Source organism: Melozone crissalis, unplaced genomic scaffold (assembly GCF_028551555.1).
Source record: "Melozone crissalis strain CALT ecotype California unplaced genomic scaffold, PUWL_Pcris_2 ptg000018l_1, whole genome shotgun sequence".
Classification (NCBI taxonomy): domain Eukaryota; kingdom Metazoa; phylum Chordata; class Aves; order Passeriformes; family Passerellidae; genus Melozone; species Melozone crissalis.
Window position 1 is genome coordinate 24,181,422 of NW_026535796.1, and position 23,342 is coordinate 24,204,763.

At 43.2% G+C, this 23,342-nt stretch overlaps 1 protein-coding gene across 1 annotated transcript; it reads left to right on the forward strand.

Annotated features, from left to right (window-relative positions):
- The first annotated feature begins 2,470 nt into the window (after positions 1–2,470).
- On the forward strand, positions 2,471–23,291 carry ARG2 (arginase 2). The gene is made up of 8 exons (XM_054275746.1): positions 2,471–2,587; positions 2,716–2,788; positions 15,744–15,921; positions 16,713–16,872; positions 20,290–20,384; positions 20,511–20,615; positions 21,850–21,986; positions 22,867–23,291. The coding sequence occupies exons 1-8, from the start codon at positions 2,471–2,473 to the stop codon at positions 23,070–23,072; spliced, it is 1,071 nt and encodes a 356-aa protein (XP_054131721.1). The 3' UTR covers positions 23,073–23,291.
- The last annotated feature ends 51 nt before the right edge of the window (positions 23,292–23,342 follow it).

Consider the following 23,342-nt stretch of genomic DNA (forward strand, 5'->3'; position numbering starts at 1 on the left):
GCCGGGCAGGCGGGGCCCGGGCCGGCCGGCCTCCCGCGGGAGGAGCCTGAGCCTACGGCCGGCTCTCGGCTCCGCTCGCTCGCTCCGGGCCGCCCGGGCCGCAGGGTGGTGCTGCCAGTGGGCTGTTCCGCTTGTTGTACCTCGCTCGGCGTCCGTCCTTAATCCCGATGACATCAGCGCTTTCTGCGGTTTGCACATGTTGACAATTCATTGCTTGCTCCCTCTGTTTATGGAGTATGAGTTTTAAAGGGCACACGGGTTAGTGGTGCTGCCCGTGTCTCTTGCCGTGATGAAGAGACGGAGGATTTCATGGAATCACAAACTGTTAAGGGGTTGGAATGAACCTTAAAGACAATCTAGTTCTATACCACCCGCCTTGGAAAGGGACACCTCACACCAGATCAAGTTGCTCAAGGCCTTATCCAGCCTTGCTTTGAACACTGCCAGGGTTGGGGCATTCACAACCTCCTTGGGCAACCTGGTCCAGTGTCTCAGCACACACAAAGGAAAAAACTTCTAATATCTATCCTAAATTTCCCCTTTTGCCATTACTCCTTGTCCTATCACTACAATTCCTGATGAAAAGTCTCTCTCTGGCTTCCCAGAAGGCCACCTTTAGATACTGGAAAGTTTCCATGAGCTCTCCATGCAACCTCCTCTCCTCAAGAAGGTTGTCTCTCCCCCCTTTGTCCTTACCATCTGCAACTCCATAAATGTATTTTCTCATCTGTACCACACTTAGCTACAAGGTCTTTGGATTTTTTTTTCCCAAGGTTTAAAGCAGAGTTTTCTGGTCCTTTGCCATCTAAATACGTAGTAAATTGGAGACTTGGCTTTCCATAAAGACTTAATGAGTCTTTGTATTGTGTTCCCTTTAAGGCATTTCAGTTATTACTTCATGTGACTTACGTGGCAGTAATACAAAACTACAGCTCTGTGGCTTTCAAACTGCCATCCTGATTTCTTTGGCGTTTCTATATTTTTCCCCTTCTACCACAGTTTCTGAGCGTTAGCTTTAATCGCAGTTGCCATCTTTCTGGGAGCAATTTACTTAATTCATGGTAATGTCAGAGCTCTTGGGTGGATACTATATATATAAAAAACCTGTAAATTTGTTCTCACAGGGGCAGCAAAGGAGTCTTAAGAGACATGAAAAACCAATGGGCATCAGAGAATCACTACCAAGGTCTTGGCTTTGCCTGGTGGAGTGGCTGATGGCTGCCATCCGTGGGCAGTCTTGTGCAGTATGTCCAGGATCTCACTATGACACAAGAGACCAGGTGTACCGATGGGCTGAAAGGGAAAAAAGTAACAGCAGACAATGAACTGCAGAAATGGAGAAAAAAATACTGAAGTTCAAAAGAGGATGAAAGAAGTTCATCAATGAAGTAAACAAGGACAAAACCCCAATAAATTGAAAAGCGGCTTTTTAAAGAGGGAAGAAAAGTTTGAAATGGCAGGTGAGAAGGACTGAAGTAAATAAACATGAGTTATGACAGCTGGTATGACAGCTTCAGAGGTGGGGACAGGAAGAAAGGGAAAGAAAAATCGGAGTAGGAGGTAGAAGAAGTAAAAGCACTATGAACAGCCAGGTCAGTAAACAGGATGGAATGAAACGTGAGCTCCTGGAGGAGTGTTAACAATAATTCACATTCACAAGGCATGGGGGAGTTACTGACATAGAGATGGGAGGAGAACTTGGAAATCTTAAGAGGAAAAAGCAAAACTGCTTGGATTTTTTTGTGTGTGTCACTGGCAACTCCCTGTTTAACCATTTTTCTGCTCTGTCATGTCATGAAATGTAAGCTTGTCTTTCAAGCTTGTACAGAAAGACTGCACATTCGACAGTGGGAGTCATCTTGCCTTGTCACAGAAGGGAAAGATGGGGACTTTAATTTGTTTTTAACTCATTTGTTAATCATCCTTCAAATGTGCCTCGAATAGGAACAGCTGGAGACCTCTGAGAATCGTCTCAAGCCACGATGTGCTGGACAGGTGGTCCTTCAGTGCTTTATCAAGGCCATCAGGTGATGAGCGTCACCCGTGTTTCTCCAGCGAAGCCAGGGAGCAGCGTGCCCGCACGGAGGCTCCCGAGCTCGCTGTGGCCAACCAGGGAGCCCGGCTGAGGTGCTGCTCGTCTCCGAGCCCCCGCCTGTGTCCCGGCGGGGCGGGTGCGACAGCGGCTGCCCTCGGCCTGAGGGGGTGCGGCGGCCCCGCGGGGCCCGGCAGCGCTGCCGCACCGGCGGGAGCCCGAGGCGGCCGCAGTGGAAAAACCCCGGGCGGCCGTGAGGGGAGCGGGGCGGGGCCGCGCGCGGGGGGTGGGGGGGGCGGGACACACCTCCGTGCGCGCGCGCTGCCGTTGGCCGGGGGCGCGGGGGCGCGAGGGGCGGGGCGGCGGCGCGCGGGGGGCGGCGCGGAGCGCTGAAGAGAGCGGGGCGCGGGCGGCGCGCGGCAGCAGCATCGCCCCGCCATGGCCCTGCGCGAGCCCCTCGCCCGCCTGCTCCGCGCCCGGCCCCTCACCGCGCTCCCGCCGCGCCGCCGGGCGCACTCCGTGGCGCTGGTGGGAGCCCCGCTCTCCAGGGGCCAGGTGGGCATCGCGGGGCGCGCCGGGTGCCGCTCGGTGCCGCGGTCGCCCTGCTCCCGCTCCCCGGCGGGGCTTGCGCACCTGGCTGCCGGCAGCGCTGTCTGACGCGTTCTCCTCTCTTTGTCTCGCAGAAACGGGGAGGAGTGGACCACGGCCCCGCTACCCTCCGCGCCGCGGGGCTGGTGGAGCGGCTGGCCGGGCTCGGTGAGCACTGCGCGGCGGGCGGGGGTGGCGGCGGGGCTGCGGGGCTGCCCGCATCGCCCCCTCGCCTCTCGGGGCAGCGTGACTCAGCCGCTCCCTGCGGCGGGGGCAGACGGCTCCTGCCTCCCGGGACTCACGGAGCGCGCCGCGCCCGGCGATGCCCGCAGCCGTGAGGAGGGGCCGGCGGGGACAGGCTCGCCGCATTCCGCACGGGAGGAGCCGCACGGGGCCCTGCGGGGGTCCCGGAACAAAGAGCGGCCGGTGGTCCCGGCTGCCGGGAACAGCGGGACGCACAGCGAGCGCCGCACCGGCACACGGAGCGTGGGCTGCTCCCGTGCTGAGCCGGGGAAGCGAGAGGCTCTTTGCAGCGCTGTGTGCGCCTATGGCATCCCGACAAGTTACTGTGATCCTCGGCATATCACACGCTGTGCGCTTTGCCTTTTCTTTTTTATTCCCTTCTGTGTTTGTTACCAGGTTGATCCTAGAAGATTCGTATGCTTCTAGGTGATGAAATCCAGAATTTTCTGGAGAAGTCCTCAGTTTTATTTATGAGGTCTTGTGTGAAGTCTTTGAAAACGCTTGCAAATACCACCCAATACAAATGTGAACGGGCCGTTTCTGGTCCTTTTGTGCAGGCAAATCCATGCGCTTAATTGTGATTCAGCTTCTCACATCTATTACTTCTGCAAGCTGAGACCTGCAGAAAGCTGTACCACAGTTACTGGAAACAGGACACAAAGGATAGAAACTTGTAAAGCTTAACTGTGGCTTGGAGAATCTTTAATCTAAAGAGTGTTACTGAAAATGGTGTGATGAGGATGGATTGCAGGGATGGACCCCAGAAAGAACCAATATCTGCTCCCTGGGTGGTTAGTGTCAGTGGGGATTAGATGCATAGAGAGATAATTGCCTAGTAACCCTCCAGCAATTTCATTCTGAATTTAAGAACTCTTCAAAACAGAAACAATTGTTCTGTGCAGCCCTGTATGCATATCCTGCATATCTTATGATTCACAAGCTGAAAAGTCCCAGTTGGCAGCCAAATGAGTAGATACTCTTTTTCTCACTTGTTTTGAGCAAAGTACAGATACTTGCTGTCGTTGGCAATACTTAAATTCTAGTGAGCGAGCGCTATAACCTCAGCAAATGTGCAAGAGGGCATCTAAAAGAGGTTTGTACTGGAATAGTTACTGAGCCTAAAGTTTGTTTGAAACTTGCGAATTGCTAGGCTTGAAAGGAGGATGCTCTTCTAAATAAGCCTGTAGGCAGCAGATTATTTTGTATCAGTGACAGAATTTTATACTGTAAGGCTTGGAGTTCTCTTTCAAGTGGTTCGGAGCTAATGTTTCCACTTTGTAAGAATTCTTTGATGAAAACTCCAAACCCACAAAACCCAACAAAATTTAAAACTAGAAGAGGAAGCCCTCTCATTTGCCTGACACAAACTCACTTCAATAGGAGCTTGTAGAAGGTAGAAAGGGAAATTTGAGCCCTTTCTGGATTCCAGCATCAAAATGTTGTGGGGATAGAAATGAAGCCAGGTAAACTAATTTAAACAAATATTTTCACTGCTTAGTTTCTTATGGGTTGTTTACTCATCAATCAGTTATGCACAGGGAGGTACCTTCTTGCTGTTCCCTTACAGTTTTTAGAGGCTCTTTCTTCTGCAGTTGCAGTTTCCTATTGCTGGTGTGTTCTTCCACTGGGGTGGGGTTGGTTTGTTTTTTAAGGTGGTGTTGCTGCCTAAATCTCTGCAGCCTTTTTTAGAACAGGCTCTGCTGTGAGGGCCCATGCTGCAACGATGACAGTCACCAGCATGCCCAGAGGAGTGGTTTGCAGTGCAAGGACAACCTGCTTGAGGGGAGGGTGCTGGATGGAGGAGGATGCTGCCATGTAGCCTTTTGCACTGTACACATTTGTTGTTCATGGAAACTTAACAAATTATTGTTTTTATATGTGGGCTGCTTGTTTTTCTTCTCTGGGATGCCAGGATAGCTTTGGCTACAGTACTGTGTAATAGTGCTATTATTTGGAGTCCTGTGGTAGGCTGAACTGGCAGTAAAACTTGAGCTGCTTTCTCTGTCTTTCTAACACTATGAGTTTTCTGCTCATACTTTTAAGAAGACCACAGTATGAATGGAGCCATGGTATGATTCTAATTATTAATTTGGACAGTCTATTTATCTGTTTTATTATAGGAGTTAATGATTTTGAGGGATTCTTGATTGTTTTCCAGAAACAGGCAAACTGTATTGCAGCAGACCAGGCTTCTCCTTTAAAAATAAATATCAATTGTCTAAGACACAGGGCCTCTTCATCTGTACTGGATAGTTCTGAAGCATTTGTGACCACAGGGTCTGTGTATGTGAGTGCATATAGAAAGTGTTTGTTACGTGCCCCCATTGCCTGCTTGGATATGAAAAAATGCTATAAACTTGATTTTCCTTGTCATTACCAGTTTGAAACCAAGTATGAAATGTGGAATGATGCTTCCCAGTACAAGAGTGAGGCTAGATTCTGGGCCATCTATAGAAGCACAGATGGGGGAAAGAAGCAGTGTTCCTCTGCATTAACAGTAACTGAAAATTGCCCTCACTGTCTTTCATGTGGAAGAGATTTCTGGTGATCAGACTCTTCTCTTTGCCTGAAATGTTAAAGTTTATTTATTTTAAGTTTTGATTTATTCATTTTCCATTTGTAATTCAAGTTCATCTCATGCTGTATAAAATGAAGGTGCTCTGGAGGGTTCTCCAAAAGGCAGCCTTTGGGTAGTAAGATGTATATACTATGTTTGTTGCTTTGAATAAGAAGCAGCCACATGGCTCTTCACATGTTTTTCTGCCTTATTTAGTGACTTCTGTTGATAGTGCTCCAGCCACATCAGAAAGAGTGAGAACACTACACTTTTGTTTCCACTTTTTCCATCGTTTTCCACTTTGCTTTCACTGTCTGGTGCATTTGGGGGGCGGGGGTGGTGGAATTTTATTGTTCCTTTGACCCTATCCTAATTTTTGTTCTTTCATAGTCCTATTGCAGTGTTCTGAGCTGCTATTCCAATTTCTATTTTTTGGGGGGAATCCCTCCCTTGACAGATTCTGTGACCATACTTACATGGTATAGTAACTTCTTGGCTGCCTCAGTCAATGACTGCCTGTGAACTGCTTGTTTATGCTTAGGCTGAAATCCGAGGAGGGAGCAGAGAGGCAGATGTTGTTGCTAGTCTGTACCAGAGTGTCAGAGATGAATCTGAGCCACCAATTTGACTTTTTTCCCCTTGTCAGGAGCAGAGAGATCACAGTTACCTGTTGGTACTAGCTCAAGGGGTACTCAGAGTTACTGTAGCAGGAGTCCCAAGCCAAAAGCAGTGGGTGTGCAAGTCTAGCAGGAGTAAATTAAAGTATAATTTACTCTGCCTGTGGGGATTTTTATTCACCTTGGAGATGTTTGTCTTTTGGCTTTGCTTCCTCTCCTAAGGGAAACTAAAATATTATCAGCTTAAAGGACATGTTGCCAAAGAAGTAAAAGTGCCATGTGAAAACAGAGGCCCCCAGCTCCTTGGCATGGGAGAGAAAAGGGTGTAAAGCATGTAGGTCTGTGTATTGCTCTAGCAGTAAACAGAAATGGGTGCAGTATGTGGTGGCTTTTGGACTTTTTGGCTAGGAGTGGGGGACATAGGTGGCAGATATATAAGCTACTGAAGGTGCAAAGTATGAAGTTTTTTAAAGTGAGAATCTCTTGGGCCTCTCCTGTTTGCTGCAGATTAGGCAGAGAATCTGATCAAACTTCAATCCAGAGTTTTGCCTAATCCTTTTACTTGAGGAGAGAAAGGCCTTACTCAGTTTTATACTTAATAGAGAGCTACTGTTTCTTACTGTAGCCTTTGAGGTGACTTAGAGCATCTGTGCTGCTGCTGGCACGGGAACAACTTTAGTGTAAAATTCCTTCCCAAGTATTCATTCTTGTGTGTTGACTGTTGTTGATTGCTGAATTAAATTTTTTTGGTCTTTATTTAGAACTGCATGCAGCTGGGTTGCTGACCTTAGGCTTGGATTTGGTTTAGTGTAGGATTGATTAGCAAAGTTTGGATCTGAGTTGCTGGCTTGACAAGTTGGTGAACTGCAGAGACATGTGGCTTACACACAGAGGGGAACTGCATGTGTCAGAGAGAATGAGCATCATATCCACCATTCTTCTGTTGGACTGGAAAAATTCTTCAGTCATAGGCTTCATGAGGTCAGTGTAGTGACTCAGAAAGGAGTAACCTCCTCTAAAAGAGGAGTGGAGCTGTTAATCCCTGTGTCTCTGGAGTTACACTACTGCTTTGCCCAAAAACATTGGACTCCTGTTGACATCTGCTGCCAGAAATAGCAATTCAACTTTGCTTCTTCACCAAGACAGCTCATATGGTTAGTATCACTCTTAATAAATCATGAAGCAGCTGCTTCTACATATCTCCTTTTGTTTGTCCGCCTAAATCATCTTCAGTAAAGAGTTTAGAAGGAAGATAAACAGTTTTTTAGTTATGCACCAATTATGCATAAATAAGTATAGGTGCTGGGATTCAGCAGATTTGGACTGGCAAGAGCTGTAGCTGCATTGTTGGGAACATAATGTTCATCAGTCCATCCAATAAATGTGTTTAAAAAGTTGCCTGTATCCCTGAAGAACTTGACAAACTGTACCATTCTGCTTGCCCTGTATTTGGACTGAAATTGGATTTACATATTAAAAACAAGATCTGTCAGGAATGGATTCTTGGCTTCTAGCTTTGTTTTGCACTAGCTTTTACCTCAGTTGTTTCTCTTCACAACTCAGTATTTTAAACTTGTAAAGACATTGGTACAGCCAGTCAAATATCTCTAATCTCTAGAATTCCAGTAAACTCTAAATTTGTTGTACGGATGACATCAAGATCTGGCTTTTTTTTGAGTTGTGTTTTCTGCTGTTGATGAAGTGGGAGACAGGCAAAATTCTAAATAACTGCTGGCATTTACGCAGCATGCTATTTAGTTAAATCTCTGCATTGTTGAGGTAAGAAATGCTACTGTTCATCTGTTTTTATTTCTGATCACATCTGGTGCTAGTACTGTCAAAGCTAAGTATTCATGTGCTAGGAACATCCTCAGGACCAAAAATCAGTTTGGATATAACACAAAGAGGTCAGACTAACAGCTTCTTCTCTACAAAGCAGAAATAGGAATGCATTTTTTAAATCCAGGAACACCCTCTCCTCCTCCTTTTCCCCTGAAACTAAATGGGTAAATGGCAGTCCTCTTCTCCTTCCTTTCCCTTAGACACAAGCATGCCCAAACAGTTCTGTTTAATAATATCAGTACAACATACTTATGTAGTACTGCAACTTATTTCTGGAACCAGACTTAATTACCTCTTTTTATTTATACAGAGATAAAGATCCATGGGACTCTGCTATTCTTGTTTATCTCTCAAATGTGGATTAGCCATGATTGGTTACCTTCAAAGACCAGTGGTTTGTCAAAAATCAAAGCACAGCCAAAGGGGCTGATTGTACCTTGCGTTTGCAGTGAGTCTTTGAAATGATGCCACTTGTCAGGATGCAGCAAGGGCAGGTGCTGCCCCACTCTGTGGGGGAAGGCAGCCAGAACTGGCTCTGCTGGCAGGCAGGAGGAGCCCTGCTGGGGTTTTGGAGCAGAGCTGCTTTGAGGAGGCCTCCACTGAGGCAGTTTTTAGGCTGCATCTTCCCAGCAGACCTCGTTGTCTGTCTTGCCTTGAGCAGGGGAGGCTGAGCTCCCCTGGGGAGTGTGCTCTGCTGTGCACAGCTCTGCTCAGCAGCTGCAGTTTATCCTTTTGAGTGCTGTACCTTCCATGTTTGCATGAGTACAGGTAGCCTTGGAAGCCAGGAGAAAAATGCCAACACTGAAAATAGAGTCAGAGCAGTCCTTGCAGTCAGGTGGTTCTGATATTCCCTTCCCCATGCTGATGGAGCACACAGTCTGCTTTGGAATGAAAAGCTTTGTGTCAGCCATCCATCGATTGGATGTTTGTTTTTGTCTCCCATTTGGCTGGTGCATACTTGAGGTTGCCCTCTATGAAATTGGCTTTAAAAGAATCTTTGTGAATTTGGGGTAAATGTCACTTGGTGCTTTAACTGTAATTGTTCTGTGTGTCAGCTTAGTTTAAATACCTTTAAAAATAAAGCTAGGCTGGTGAAGATCAGAAAAACCTGAATTATTTCTCCTGATCTTTAAATAAAGGGAGACTAGGGTGAAGGACCAATGAACAGAGCTCTTGGGGGTTTTATATATTTTTTATTTATAGTGATTCCCTTCATCCTAGATATTTTCATATTATAAAACTACTTTTAATACATTACTTAGCTGAATTTTTACACCTATATAATTCTCTTTGGATAGGAGTACATTTAGATTACATTCTGGTTTAATTTTTTTTGCTATTAATTCTGTTGGAGGAGGGGAGTTATTAGGGGGGATGCATAAAGGGGGGTGACAGAGGGAAAATTAGGTAATGAGTTGGATTTTGATCTGCTTTACAGTACACACGATCTATTACTGCTTTCTCATTTGAAACTTTAATCATGTGTCTTGTTGTGGACTCACTATGGCAGGTGTATGCTTATGTGAATATGATATGGAGGACTGGTTTTGGATGAAAGGTGGAAATTTCTATTATAACACCACCTGCTGAAAAGCAGGGAATGAAGCACTAAAGTTAAATAAAAAAAAAAAAACCCAAACCCAAAAACCCACAGACCAACAACCCACCAGACTTCATTTGTATATGAAGAAGTGATGAGATGTTAGGTTCTCCCAGCTGGTTAAGAGGGAAGAAGAGAATTTCAGTAATCTCTAATATATTTTACTCTCCCTTCCTCTCAAGTGTTACCTGCCTGCGTTAAGGAATGTAATGTAACTGTTTACTTTTGTAACAATCTAAAGCACAAGATGCTTATTGTTGAGGAAAGCTCTTTTGGCAGTGTGATGCTCATAGCTGTAAGGGCCCCATTGTGGTGTTGTCAGGAGCTGAGCCTGGGTTAAGTTCATTTGAAGGGAATTAGAACATGTGCAGGGTTTGGTGGTGCTGTGGCACACGTGAGAGCTGCACCCTTCTCTCTGATGCAAGCCACAGTGCAAATGTTTCCCAACACCTCAGAGTGACGTTTTTGAAGACCTCTCAAGGTCAACTGCACTGAATTTCATCAGAGATTAACATTATAAGCCATTTTCAAAGGGAAATGAGGTGGCCGCTTGATTTGGGGTTGGAAAAATAATTTTTGGCTCCCTTTATGCAAGGGACATCTTGACTACAGACTTGGGGCAGCAGTTGGAATTGGGTTTGCTTGTTGCTTTTGTAGGAGATGAATCTTTTTTAATATTTACAGCTACAGAAACTTTGTCTTAAACCAGACCTTTCAGAATTTCAAATAAAAGGATGGGAATTGCTCATACAAGAACTTGCCTTTTAGGAAGTGAAATTTTAGAGCTGAGAGGTATCTGTTGGGCCATCAACTATTTATCCAACCTATATATACCTATATGTAACCTGGTATATATACCTGTACCTCTTCTAGCAGATACCTGTTCAGTTTAAAGAGAAGTAGATGCTGTGTGATGAAGTTCCTAGCAAGCAGGTTATGACTAAATTAGGCTGCAGAAGTCTGTCTCTTGCAGTGGGAACCTTGCTAGCCTGATTTCCTATTCATGTAAAATGAAAGCATGCACTTTGTGTAGTTGTAATGCACACACGTCCTGGATAACTCTGGAGGGTTAAGACTACTTTAAAAAAAAAAAAAAAGCTTCAGAATGCATTGGTTGTAATGAATTGAATAATTTGTTTGCTGTTGTGTAACGTTTTGACAGTGTCTCTGAGAAAGGATTACAAAGTCCCCACCATAAGCCAATGGGTTTACACTGAAAAGAAGGAGAGTAACCTGGTTTCATTCATGTGAAGTAAAATGTTAAGTTTGCCTATAAACATTGTTCGTAACAGTCATTGCATCCTAAAAGGCCTTTATGTGTTTGTGGTGGTTTAGTAAATGGTACTAGAGCTGAGAAAACAGTTTGCAGGAGCGGTGCTTGCGTGTGAGCAACTTTGTATATAACATAGTATGAAAGAAGGTCCAGTAACTGTAGGGTTTCCAGATTCCTTTGACAGTAGTTCATCCAGGAGAGGATTTACTTTTCCCACTAATTTAGGTTTTGGGGTTTTTTTTTTAAGTCCAGTTCACAAATGCCCAGTGTAAATCAGCAGTGTTGGGAGATCAGTCCTAGACCATGTTCCTTGTGCTTTTGTTCCAATCTGCTGCCTTGCAGAGCTGTTATATGTATGTGAATGTGCCATGGGGCAATGTCAGCAAACAGCCTGGCTCTGCAGAGCTGAATCTCCTACTGGCAAGTTTGCTGCTTGTGTTGCTGGTGCAATTTCCTGGTAGAGGAGGATGGGGGGAGGCTTTCTGTGCTGCTGCCCAGATGTTTTCCAATGAAATGCCACCTGACATGAGCTGCCTGTTTTTACAGAGGACAGTTCTCTAAATCTGTGCAGGAAAATTTCTGTAGTAACTGCTGGCTACTGTGTGCATTTTGCTTATGATAGGAAGTTAACTTCAGATGTGTCATACAGCTTGCTGAAAGATGTGTTATGTCCCCAGTGAAAGATTATCAAATCATTCACTAATGGCAAAATAACTGAGTTGAGCATGACTGATACATCAACAGCTTATTTGAAAAGGCGTGCAAGGAAGTTTTTTCAGGTATACACTTAATTTGTTGGGGTTTCTTTGTTTGATGGTTTTTGTTTAGTTTTTTTTTCTTTTTGGTTGGTTGATGTTTTGTTTTGGTTTTTTGTTTGTTTTGGTTTTGGTGAGTTTTGTTTTTTCCTGTGTGTGATTTTTTTTTTTTTTTCTTTTTTAAAATTTTTTTATTTGAAGTCTAAGGCTCCAAAGTAGGAATAATGAAGATTTGTTCTACCTGATACAAGTAAGGTTCTGGCTGTGCAGGCTGGATAAATGACAGCTTACTGCAGGTTGAATGCCTCTGTGATCTTTCCCTAACCTGTTCTGGTCAAAAGAAATTACCCTGGGAATGACGTAGTGTGCAAACCATTTCAAGCTAATGTATTAATTTTTTGGCTGAAATGTGTCCCCAGCACCCCTGGGGGCATTGAAGCCCTGAGGATTGCACTCCTGAGCTGGTTGTGCTTTGTTGCAGGCTGCTGTGCATGTGCAGTGTGGGTTATGTAACTGCTCTCTGTGCTCCTGCTCAGATTGACACCTTTATCTCCCTTGTATCTCTTTCAAGCTTCTGTAACACAAATAGATTACTCAGACCTGCTTTTTTGTTTACCTCATTTCAAAAAGGGATCTCTGCTAGAACCAGGGTGTTGGTGGAGCTGACTTGTATGTATTTGGTTGCTATAAATTTCCTGCACTGTTGATAATTGAGTAATGAATCAGACATAATATATTTTTCATCTGAAAGTAATTTCTGGTAGGGCTTGAAATTGTGAACAAAAGACTTTTGATCACATTTAGTTTTATGTTCTTTCATTACTAGCAAAATGTTTGTGCTGCTTCCTCCTTAAGTACTGTGTGGTACTTATGGTGTGTTTCCATTTAAAAGAACTTTAATCCTGGCTAGACCTGACCTGCTTCACTGACAAATGGTGTGGATGCTGTGCTTTCTAATGAGTGTAAGGAAGCTGGCTTTCCTATCTGCCCATAGCATTTTCTGCCTTTCAGAACCTGAATCTACTGCCTTTTAAAATGCTCCATATATTCTTCATGTTAACTTTTGGTGCTGATTTAAAAAGCTGTTTTGTTTTTAAGTATTAGTATCTGTATAAAACAAAGAGTGTCCCAGCTACCAAAGAAGGTAAATGGATATTGCTTGGTGAGGTAGATTGAAAAATCTTTCACTAATGGCCAAATAACAGTGAAATCCCCCAGATTGCACAGCAGTACAGCATGTCTATCCATGAGCAGTTTCTGTGCACAAATAATGTAGTCGAGGGAGCTTTGATTTAAGAAATAAACTTAAATCTATGTGCAAGCAGGCAGATGAAATGGAAAACAATTCAGATCTTTAGGTTTTAGACTAATAGCTGAGATTCTAAATAGAAGCTATGTCAAATTATTGAAGTAGTTACTGATTTATTGAACTGTTTTTCTTTTTTCAGTATCATTAAGACAAATGTGCATGTTGCTTTAATCTCTAGTATCTGGTCATTTGAAAAACTGTGTGTACACATGGACTTCCCACACTTTGGGGTACATGGCATATCTAAGTACTGTGAATTTCATTCTCTGTGCACTGTCTATTCACTAAGCTTTCCCTTTGCCCTAGGGTCATTAAATCCCAGTTTTCAAAACACTAGGCACTGTTAAAATAAATAACAGTAAGAGAAGATATTAATGCTTGAGTATTGGATTAGCATGTACTTCTGAGATTAATCAGATAGTTGGCTGAAAACATTCCTTATCACCTTGGGAAACCTGAGCTGTCCTCTGCAAGCACATAAGTGCAGTGGGCCTAGAGACAAGGGATGCACAAAGCTGAGAAAACAAACTGCTTCAAGGTTCATGAACCCTAACTGAACTTTAGAAGATGGTAACAAAAACTGAAGACATCTATCATCTTTAACAGATAAAAACAATTAGAGGGAATTAAGAGTACCATGTGTTCAAAAATGGACAAGATTGCAGAATTCTGCAATAACACAAAAATAATAACACAAAAGTGTTAAGCTATATAAACCTGATGTGATCGTGAGAAACAAATGGGGTCTTTTATTAGAAGCTGAACCAAGTCTTTTTGCCCTACAATGGGATCTTGGAGGTGGGCAGGGTAAAGCAGAAACTACTAAACACTTGCTACTTCTCTAAACACACTTGCTCAAATTGCCACATGTGGCCTGCCTTGAGCATAACCTGGAGAATTTTAACTCATTCCTTCAAGGAATCAGTCAGTGCAAGGAATGATGGCATAGCTCGATCTTTGTTTTGTACTGCTCTGAAGGTGGAGCTTTGTGATAGCATTAAAGGAAGTTGTTTTTCATCCTTTAATGGATAAAATACTGCCATGTGCTTGTATGTCCTGTAGGAGAGAACAAAACCCAAGTTGTATAATTTCTTCCATCACACTGTAAAATGTGTTGTCCTGCAATGTATAACTCACTGCACATGGCTCCCAACTGCAGATTTATTTCACACACACGTCAGAGGTATTGCATCAAAGGCATTATTCCCTTGTACAAGAGTCTCTCCAAAAGGTCTTGATGCCCATTGAAGTCTTGCTTCCAAAACTTGTCTCCCAGGCATGCTCAAGTACTTCCATCAAAGTTTGAAATACTGAAATGTGTAGCAGTGGGCACATGTGGGAGAAGTAGCCTTGCAGGATGACGCAAATTAAAAAAACAACTTGTAACATTTTCTGAACATCTTGGAACTCACTTTTTTCTGCTTCTGCACAGCACTAGAATAAACGGGGTGGAAAATGTAGTGGTCCCAGAGATCAGATAGCACATTCAAATCTGAACAAAATGGGCTCAAAATTTCAGAGCCTTCATCCTGTTGCTTAATTAGGTATTGTCTATGGGAGGAAAAAAAAGCAGTTGGGTACCTGTGCTGCCTTCTGAAAAGCTGGCAGTGGTATGTCCTGGTCCTGCTTACTGCTTTAAGTCACTGCAGAGAATGTGTTATCTCAGAGTTGCTGGGGCATCTATGCAATCCTTCCTGGAACAGCTGTGCTCAGCTGACATTGTTCATTTGCAAATATCCCAATATCTGCCCACCTCTGCTCTGAAATGTACACTTGCCTACTTCCCAGCACAAAATCTGCACAAGTGACTCCATAAAATGTCCTTCATTCATGTCACCAGTTAGAACTCCTTTTAAAATATAAAGAAGTAATGTATTTCTTAAGTAAGCTTTTATGCAATATCCACCAAGCAAATTCACAGAGCCAGCTTCCTAGACATTTGACTAATGGCTTACTGGAAACTAAGCAGGAACCCAAAGCCCCAAGGCTGTTTCTTCATGTTGCCTTAAATTTTTCAAATTGCCCCATTAAGCACAGGATGGCTAAGGGCAAATGTCAGCTCTGGCCTGGATGCTTTGAACTGCAAACAGCCTGGTGTTTCTCAGGAGTGAAGGGGACAGGCATGATTGATATTCAGGGTGGTCTTATTAAGCCGCTGTTCCTGTAGCTGTAAATACCTTGGGGCCTTTACTGCCCTCATCAGAGCCTGCAGTGAGAAGCCTGTGTCAAACTGAGAGTCTCTGAGAGGAAAGGCTGAGTGTTACACCCAGAATGTTCTCTGGTTTGACAGCAAATCAGTAACTGACACTGAAAGGATCTCAAAGAGTTTGGGGATCAAAGTCCCAGAATTAAAATGCCTTCTAGAATATCTTGTGTTGAGAAAATGGAAAGGTTCTCCTAATAAAGCTCTACTGGATCCTCCAATGGAGTTGCCTGGAAGTACTGTAAGAAAATTGTATTATTTGTTACTTGGCAGTTTTGTGCCAGGATTTTTGGGGACCTTGAAAATGTAAAATAACTGTAGCTATAGTTAGTGAAATGTGCAATCCTTGGAATCTTTAAGCAGTTGAGCTTATTTGAGGCTGTATACAGTCTGTCTAAATGAGAAGGAAGATGGTAATGCAGACTATAATTTTTCATGTTAGAATTTATCATGAAATAATTTTTTAAAAATCCAAACTTTTTCTAAGTGACTTTTTATGATTCACATAGCTCATTGCTAAATTTAAGCTGTCTTAAGCTTAAGATGATAATGTTGTCTTAAACTTTCTAATTTGTAATGCTGTGACAGTTGCATGCCATGCAAATAGCCAAATGGATGCATTCCTTTCCCACTGTTCCTTTCATACATGCCCAACTGATTTTGAGCATTTCCCTGGGAAGGCATTTAAATAAGTCACTCTCTCTTTTTGTTGCTGTGTTGCCAGGATGCCAAGTGCACGACTTTGGAGATTTGAATTTCACTCAAGTTCCCAACGATGAGCTGTACAACAACCTGGTTTTGTACCCGCGCTCGGTGGGCTTGGCCACCCAGATGCTGGCTGATGCAGTGAGCAGAGCAGTAGCTGCTGGACACAGATGTGTGACTTTGGGAGGTGATCACAGGTGAGCTGACCTAAAAACAATCAGTGGTTCATGCTGCAGGTCAACACTTGGAGTGCAAGAATTTAATTTAAAAAACAAGGGGACTTGGGGAACAGCTCGCGGGTCGTTTCTTGGCAATACCTTAGCAATGGGCTTTTAGAGTGGAGCATAGAGGACAGCTGCAAGAACCTGACCTTCTCAGACAGTACTGCTTAGCTCCAGACTGGTCTGTGATCAGTTGTGTAGACACACAACTGAGGTTTTCCTCTTTGGGAAAGTTTGTGTCATCAGGTTCCTTCAGAGGAACTGCTCCGTTTCTTTATTGCGCAGTGTTTAGTGACGTGTCTCTTTTGCCCATCGTGTCTTAGGATAGGTTTGTAATGTCTACACACAGACAATTTTGCAATAGATCTTACAACATGAATCTTTTTCCTCTTTTTCACTAACCTTTGGTCTGAGAATTGGTTGAAGATGGTAGGGCATGTAAGAAGGAATTGTGGGGAAGGTGTCATGAGTAGAATAAAAAAAGGCTAGATTTTCTGGAGCATTTGTACCTAGAGCAGGCAATGTGGGCAGGGTGACAGCAGAGAGCTGTGGCTCATCTGTTACTGTAGCCCTGTAGTTACTTGGCCTCCTGGAATCACAGCAGTGGCATGCCATGCAGTTTGTATGGGATGCTCCCTTGATTGTCACAGATGTCTGATGTGTGAAAATGTACCAACACGGCTGACTGAAGCTCAGAGACTGCCCTTTGTCCTTGTGGTTGTTCTGAAGGAGAAATGGTGACTAAAGCCTTGTTACTGTACTTCCAGCCTGGCACTTGGTTCTGTCAGCGGCCATGCACGGCAGCACCCACACCTCGGGGTGATCTGGGTGGATGCACATGCTGATATCAACACACCTCTCACAACTCAGTCTGGGAGCCTCCATGGACAGCCCCTCTCATTTCTCCTACGGGAGCTTCAAGATAAAGTGAGTATCCTGATTGTAGTTACCCTACATGGCAACCTCAGGGCATTGCTCACCTTTGCTGATGTGAGGTTCTTTCTTACCTGCTGCAAATGCAGATCTTTTCTATCAGAATACAAGGAAAAGTATGTGTTACTGTGTGTGTACATGCACATACATGCATACCTAAATACAAGTGCCACAAACACATGTAAACCCAGATACAGACACACTTAGGGACACCGTGAGAAAAAGCTTTTCTTTGTGTTTGCACCCTCATGGGCTGCACAGTGAGCTGCACACAGCAGCTGACTCTGGTGCTGCTCCTGAGTCATTGAGGGCGTTGTTGCTGAGGCTGGGCAGGAACCTCCCCTGAGCCCAGCCTGTGAAAGCCCAGCTGAGCTCACCTGCAGGAGCAGCTGGTTCCTGCATACCTCACATGCTGCTTCTGCTTAGTTTGGCTCTTCCATGTTTTGACAACCTTGGGGGCTGACAGGGGCTGTTCCTCTATGATCTCTCCTAACTGGCTGCTCTGGTGTTGGCTCCACTGTAAATATTACAAATCAAAACAGCTGGAACTGCTTGCAGTGAGCTTTTAAAGAGAGAGCCTTTTTCTTGGAAAGAGGCCAGATTTTCAAAAAAAGAGCTGTTTCCTGGGGCACATGGAATGTGCATGGCTTGTTTTTGCTGCTGCCAAGAGGCTGAACATTAGGTTGGCCTAAGGCTGAAGTACCCTGCTGGCTTAGCTGTGGGCTGTGGCAGGGAGCTGCAGCCCCTGTGCAGTAGAACTCTGATACAACAATCTTCTGCTGCAGCTTAGGCTGGAGAGAGAGAGCAGGATCAGCAACTGCATCTTGAGAATGGATGCTGGAGCTGCAGGAAACCTGACTGCATTATTTTGGCAGCATTGCTAGTATTTACTCCTAATTTTCTCACTTTTCTGACAAATTTGGTGTGCTGTGTTGCTGGAAGTATACTTTCCAAGCAAGAACAAGCATGTTTAAATCTGTATGGCTACTGAAGATACCACTGCATCAGTTCCTGTTCAGCATGGCAATACTGCAGTCATCTCATAAAGTTCTGCTTTTTCTCCTGCAAATTCTTTTGAATTATTTCCATCCACAAGTCAATAGAGTCATCTGGTGCTTTTACATACTTTACTCTTTCTAGTCATTCTTATGTGCTCTCTACAAATGTGTTGGAATTCCCAAAGTAATGCAAAACTAATGGGGCTTTTTGGAACACCCCCTGCACATGAAAAGGTTAATACAAAAGGTTACTGTATTTCTACTTTTTTGCCCATAAGTTAGAGAGGGTGATATTTTTTCCTTTTTGGCACCTGTACACACTTTCTCAATGGAGATAAGAAGAGAAAGAGAAAATTTTGTGAATTTTAAAGCTCACTTAAGGTGAACAGTTTATGGCTTGGTGGAAACAGAACAAAGCTAAAGTTCTGTAATAGCTGGGGAAGGAGCAGATATTGGTCTGCTGGGTTCCAATTCTTGAGCAGCACAGAAAAGCAGTAATTTTTTACAATTATTGGGATTTTTTGACATGCTAAAAGAATACCTGTAAGCTTTCTGGGGTCAGTGGGGGAGCAGGCCTTTCTTGCAAGCAGCAGTAGTGAAGAAAGAATAAGATTAGGCTATGCTTAGTGGCAAGCTGCTCAGGCACGGTGCTGGTCATGGGATCTTGTCACAAGCCCCCCTCGACTGCAGCAGTCCAGATGCCTCTGCAGAAGCAGCTCAGACAAGGCCTGGCTGTGCAGGTGCACACACAGGTCTGTGCATTCACTCAGGGGGGCTTTCTGCATGTGCATTCACTCAGGGGGCTTTCTAAATGTGTACTCATTCTGGGGGGCTTTCTTACCCTATTGTATTCCTGTTTAGAGGGAGGAAAACTAACACCAGTCCTGCTGGTACCACCAGTCCTGCTGGTACCACCAGGCTTCTACAAATGTGAATTTTTAAACAGCTCTTTGGCAGTAGGAGGATGTGCCTTTGACAATGATTTGTCTGGCTAATACTCCTCTGACTCTCTGGAGCAAACCATCATGTGTGCAGAACTGCATATGGCTCACCCTCTAACTCATCCAATACAGCACCTGAGTTGATAATGGGACTAAAAAAATTATCATCCTCCTTTCCTGACTGCTTTGGGGCTCCTGGAACCATCCAAAGTCACAAACTGCTATTAACACCTTCCCATGAAAATGCCTGCCCCTCTGGCTTTACTATCAGCAGCTCCTTTCCCATGGGAACAATGCAAAGAACCTGTCAAAGGCAGTTAACACATTCACTTGTATTTATTTACAAAGAAAGAGCTATAATTGAAATTGCAGTATTAAATCTACTGAATCATTCATACTAGAGAGTATCTGACAATGTTATGCCATTATGTCGTTATTATGCTCAGTTCATGATGTGGTGATGATGAATTTTGTGTAATTCATTTTTGAAACCTGAATTTATTTTTCCTAGTGGTCTCCAATTCATTTATCCCTTTTATAATCTGTGCTAATTTAACCCAATGTAATTAAATGTAGCTATGAGTGTGATCACCTTTAAAAACATCTAATATTGTACTTAGAATAATTAGTAATTAAGAAGTCTAAGAGGGAAACAAAACCTTCTAGCTACTTGACAGCTGTGTTGGCTGTAGCCATTTTCAGAGCTGGGAGAAGAAGAGAAATTTGAGAAATTTAATTTATATCACTCTTAAAATTAGCAAGTGTTACTAACCAAAAGGTTTTATAATTCTGTACCATGACTACTGAATTACCAAGGCTGACAAAGACCTCATAATCTTTCAGTTGCTGTACTAGACCTATTCTCTTCAATTCTGCATCAAAACCAGCATGATGTAACCCACTGTAGAGGCCCAACTTCCTGCTCTGCTTTCCCCCCGTCTTTTATTTTTCTTTTTTTTTTTTTTTTAACTTCCCACTTTGAATTTATCCATCTTTAATATGGTTTTTGTAAACTTTTCTCCTAAAAAGACAGAGCTGCCTTGATTTTCATTCTTCCACCTAAGCATAATGTACTGGGTAAGTTACAGAGCATCACCATTAAGTGCCCTGTGTAAGTGATCTACATCTGGGTATTTATTCAGCATTCCTCCTTACACTCACTGATGCAAATTACCTATTGCTTGTGGATTCAGGCTTTTTAGTCCTCCTCCTCTTCAAACTGGAAAATGTGGAAGAGTTAAAAACTTCATCCACTGACATTCAACTCAGATGAAGTCATATCATTTTACCTCAGTTGAACATAGGAATGAAGGTAAGGACTGATGACATCAGCCAAACTGTCAAGTGCAGAAGTTTCTCTGTTTAGAGAGAGAAAGGATGCTATAAATCAATACAAAGTTTTCAGGGAAGCATCAATAGCATTTTGTTAAGTATGTCATTAAACTGACCTAATACCAAACCTTTGCCTGCAGGTACCACAACTTCCTGGCTTTTCCTGGCTAAAGCCCTGCCTTTCAGCATCTGATATTGTGTACATTGGTTTGAGGGATCTGGATCCTGCTGAGCAGTAAGTTGGTTTAGATTAAAATATTTTTGTAAAGGCTGAATTAATAAGCTTGAAATCACATCCATAAGGGTTGCTAGATTTCAGCTTAAACCAGTAATGATGGTTTTAAAAAAATTATTTTCACAGCTATATTTTGAAGAACTTTGACATCCAGTATTTTTCCATGAGGGATATTGATCACCTTGGAATTCGGAAAGTTATGGAAAGAACCTTTGAACAACTGATGGGCAGGTAATGAACTATTATCTAATTTAAACTACTCTTGTTGAACATCTGCTTTCCTGAAAGTTATTGAAGTGAAGTCTCTTGATGTAGGGTGGCTGTACAGAACTGTGACAGTGCCCAAATACAGGGAAGCCTCAGCACTGGAGCCATTTCACCGTGTTTGACAGATGGCTGAGACAGGTTACCACTCACTACAGTTGTGGCTGTTTTATACTGCTTGGTTCTGTTAAGTAATTCTGAATTTTCTGCAGTTTGACAACGTTTGAATCAACTCAGAGTGCAGGATACACATTACACTTTTAAAAATACATACAGCAACTTCACAGTAGCTTGAAATGAGCTGTTGGTATGGGAAGTGGAAGCTTTTGATGGCTTCCTCCTTGGACTGCTCACACACGATGTTCTGCTGGTGGCTGCCAGTGCCAGTGCAGCTGGTAAAGCTCACTTTAACCACTCCCTTCCTGCAGTTCACTACTGCCACCTTTGTGACCCTTGTTCAAGTTTGGGGAACCAGCTCAGGGAGCAAACCATGCTAGGAGCTGGGAGAGGGTCACTTAGAAGGGGTAACCTCTGCCACAGGTTAGAACCTGTGCTGCATGCTGCTGTTTCCTAAAGGTGTGCTCACCCTTCCTCGCTGCAACTGTGCCAAGTAAAGAACATGGTAATCCAGATGCTTCTCCTTACTGAGCATCTGCAGTAGTTGGGAAGTATGCAGTCTGCCACTTAAATAATTCATGTGAGTGACAAGCAGTGTCCAGTTTATTAAGCTGTCATCAGCTGCAGATGATATAGTAAGTAACTAACATTTTAGGTTTACTGCTTCAGCAGTTAGGCTACATGGCAGGGTTTGGGTACAGCCTTTTGGTATTGACCTGAAAAATGCTCATCTTGATGAACTGTCAGTGAAATCCTTGAGCTCGGTGCTTCCTCCATCCTAGCTGCCATGCACATCAGTGTTTCAGCCTTCACCCTGGCTTTCTGTACAAAAGGAGAAAAGGCTGGATTGTATCATACACTTCTCTACCTCATCCCACTGAGATGACAAATACCAGTTAAGATGGTTTGAACTGAAGTACTTATCTTCAACCAAACCCTCACTGAGTAGATGCTTTTTTAATGTATATGAGACATGGTTCAAGGAGCTTGATGCTACTTTGCTGATTAGCCTAGACAGTAAGAAACGCACATAGAAAACATTTAAAGGCTCTAAGATTGCTTTTCTTGTTTTATTCTGTCTCAGGAGACAGAGACCAATTCACCTGAGTTTTGACATTGATGCTTTTGATCCCTCCCTGGCTCCAGCGACGGGGACTCCTGTTCTAGGTGGATTAACTTACAGAGAAGGCATGTACATCACAGAGGAAATACACAACACAGGTACGAGCACCAGCACTACGGGGCTAAGCGAGGACAGGACAAACTACCCACAGCTCATACTGGTTATGTTTTTGTGGTATAAATAGATAGTAAATGTAGTCAAAGCAAAGGTGCCTGCAAAGTCAATTCAGCCTTCAGTAAAGGAAAAAGAATTCCTGTGACTGGCAATTCCCTTGGTGTTGGAAGCATCTTGATCATCAACAGCTTCAGCTTAGCAAAAGAAAATACACAGTATGTTAACAGCTAATGTCAAAAATGTGTAATATTGTTCCCTAATCCTAAACACATGAGGAGAGATGTGAAAATGGGCATCTGGGATACAAAAATGGGTGCAAACAATCTTAAAGTTTGAAATTCCATTCTAGGATTCAAGACTAACAAATCAAGCTTTCATAAAATATACTGCAGTTGATTCAATATATGAGGACTTTTCATCTTATTACCATCAAGTTTTTATTTAATATGTTTAAACAATATTATTTGCAGTAAAAGAAGGTTAAAAAAATCCCAACCAGACAATAGTCTATAGATTCATGAACAGGATAGCAAAAGAGTATGAGGTGAGACTACCCTCATTTTTGGACTAGGAGAAAAAACGTTCCTCTCATAAATGTGTATGGAACATCAAATGTTTTTCCTGAAGGCTGAAAGCACAAATGAGTGAGGTAGTGACAATGTAAGAAAGAACCAAATTCAAAACACAAATTTGCATCTGAGAACGAACTTCATCCCTTGAGTGCCAATCTTACTTGTCTAAGGGGTAGAGCAGGTCACAAACCCAAATACCAAACTTGCTACAATGAATAAAAGGCTGCAAACAAAACCGTGCAGAAGACTGTACCCTTTGTCAGAGTAACAAAGCTGCCAATCATTTTCACAGGAATGCTTTCAGCTGTAGACATGGTTGAAGTCAATCCACTGCTGGGAGCTTCTCAAGAGGCAGTGAAAGCAACTGCTCGCCTTGCAGTCGATGTGATAGCGACGTGCTTTGGGCAGACAAGGGAAGGAGCACACACCACTTTTGATGAACTCCCAACACCCAGCTCTCCAGATGAATCTGACAGTGAAGAGCAAGTGAGGATTTAAGAACCCATGCTGGATATATTGGACACTACAGAGCTCTGCTGAGGCACTTGAGTGGATAGATTGTCAACACTTGGCAAATACTGTTAACATCTCAGTTTTTAAATAAACTAGCTTTTCCATTGATCAGTGGCTACTTTATTACATAGCAAGATTTATTCATTTAGTTAAGTATATACAAAATGAGACAATAAAATATTTATTACCTTCTTATTAATCTTACCAGTAGTTCAAGCCTGTTTCTTTTTACTCCCATTCTCTGTCTTTCAAGTG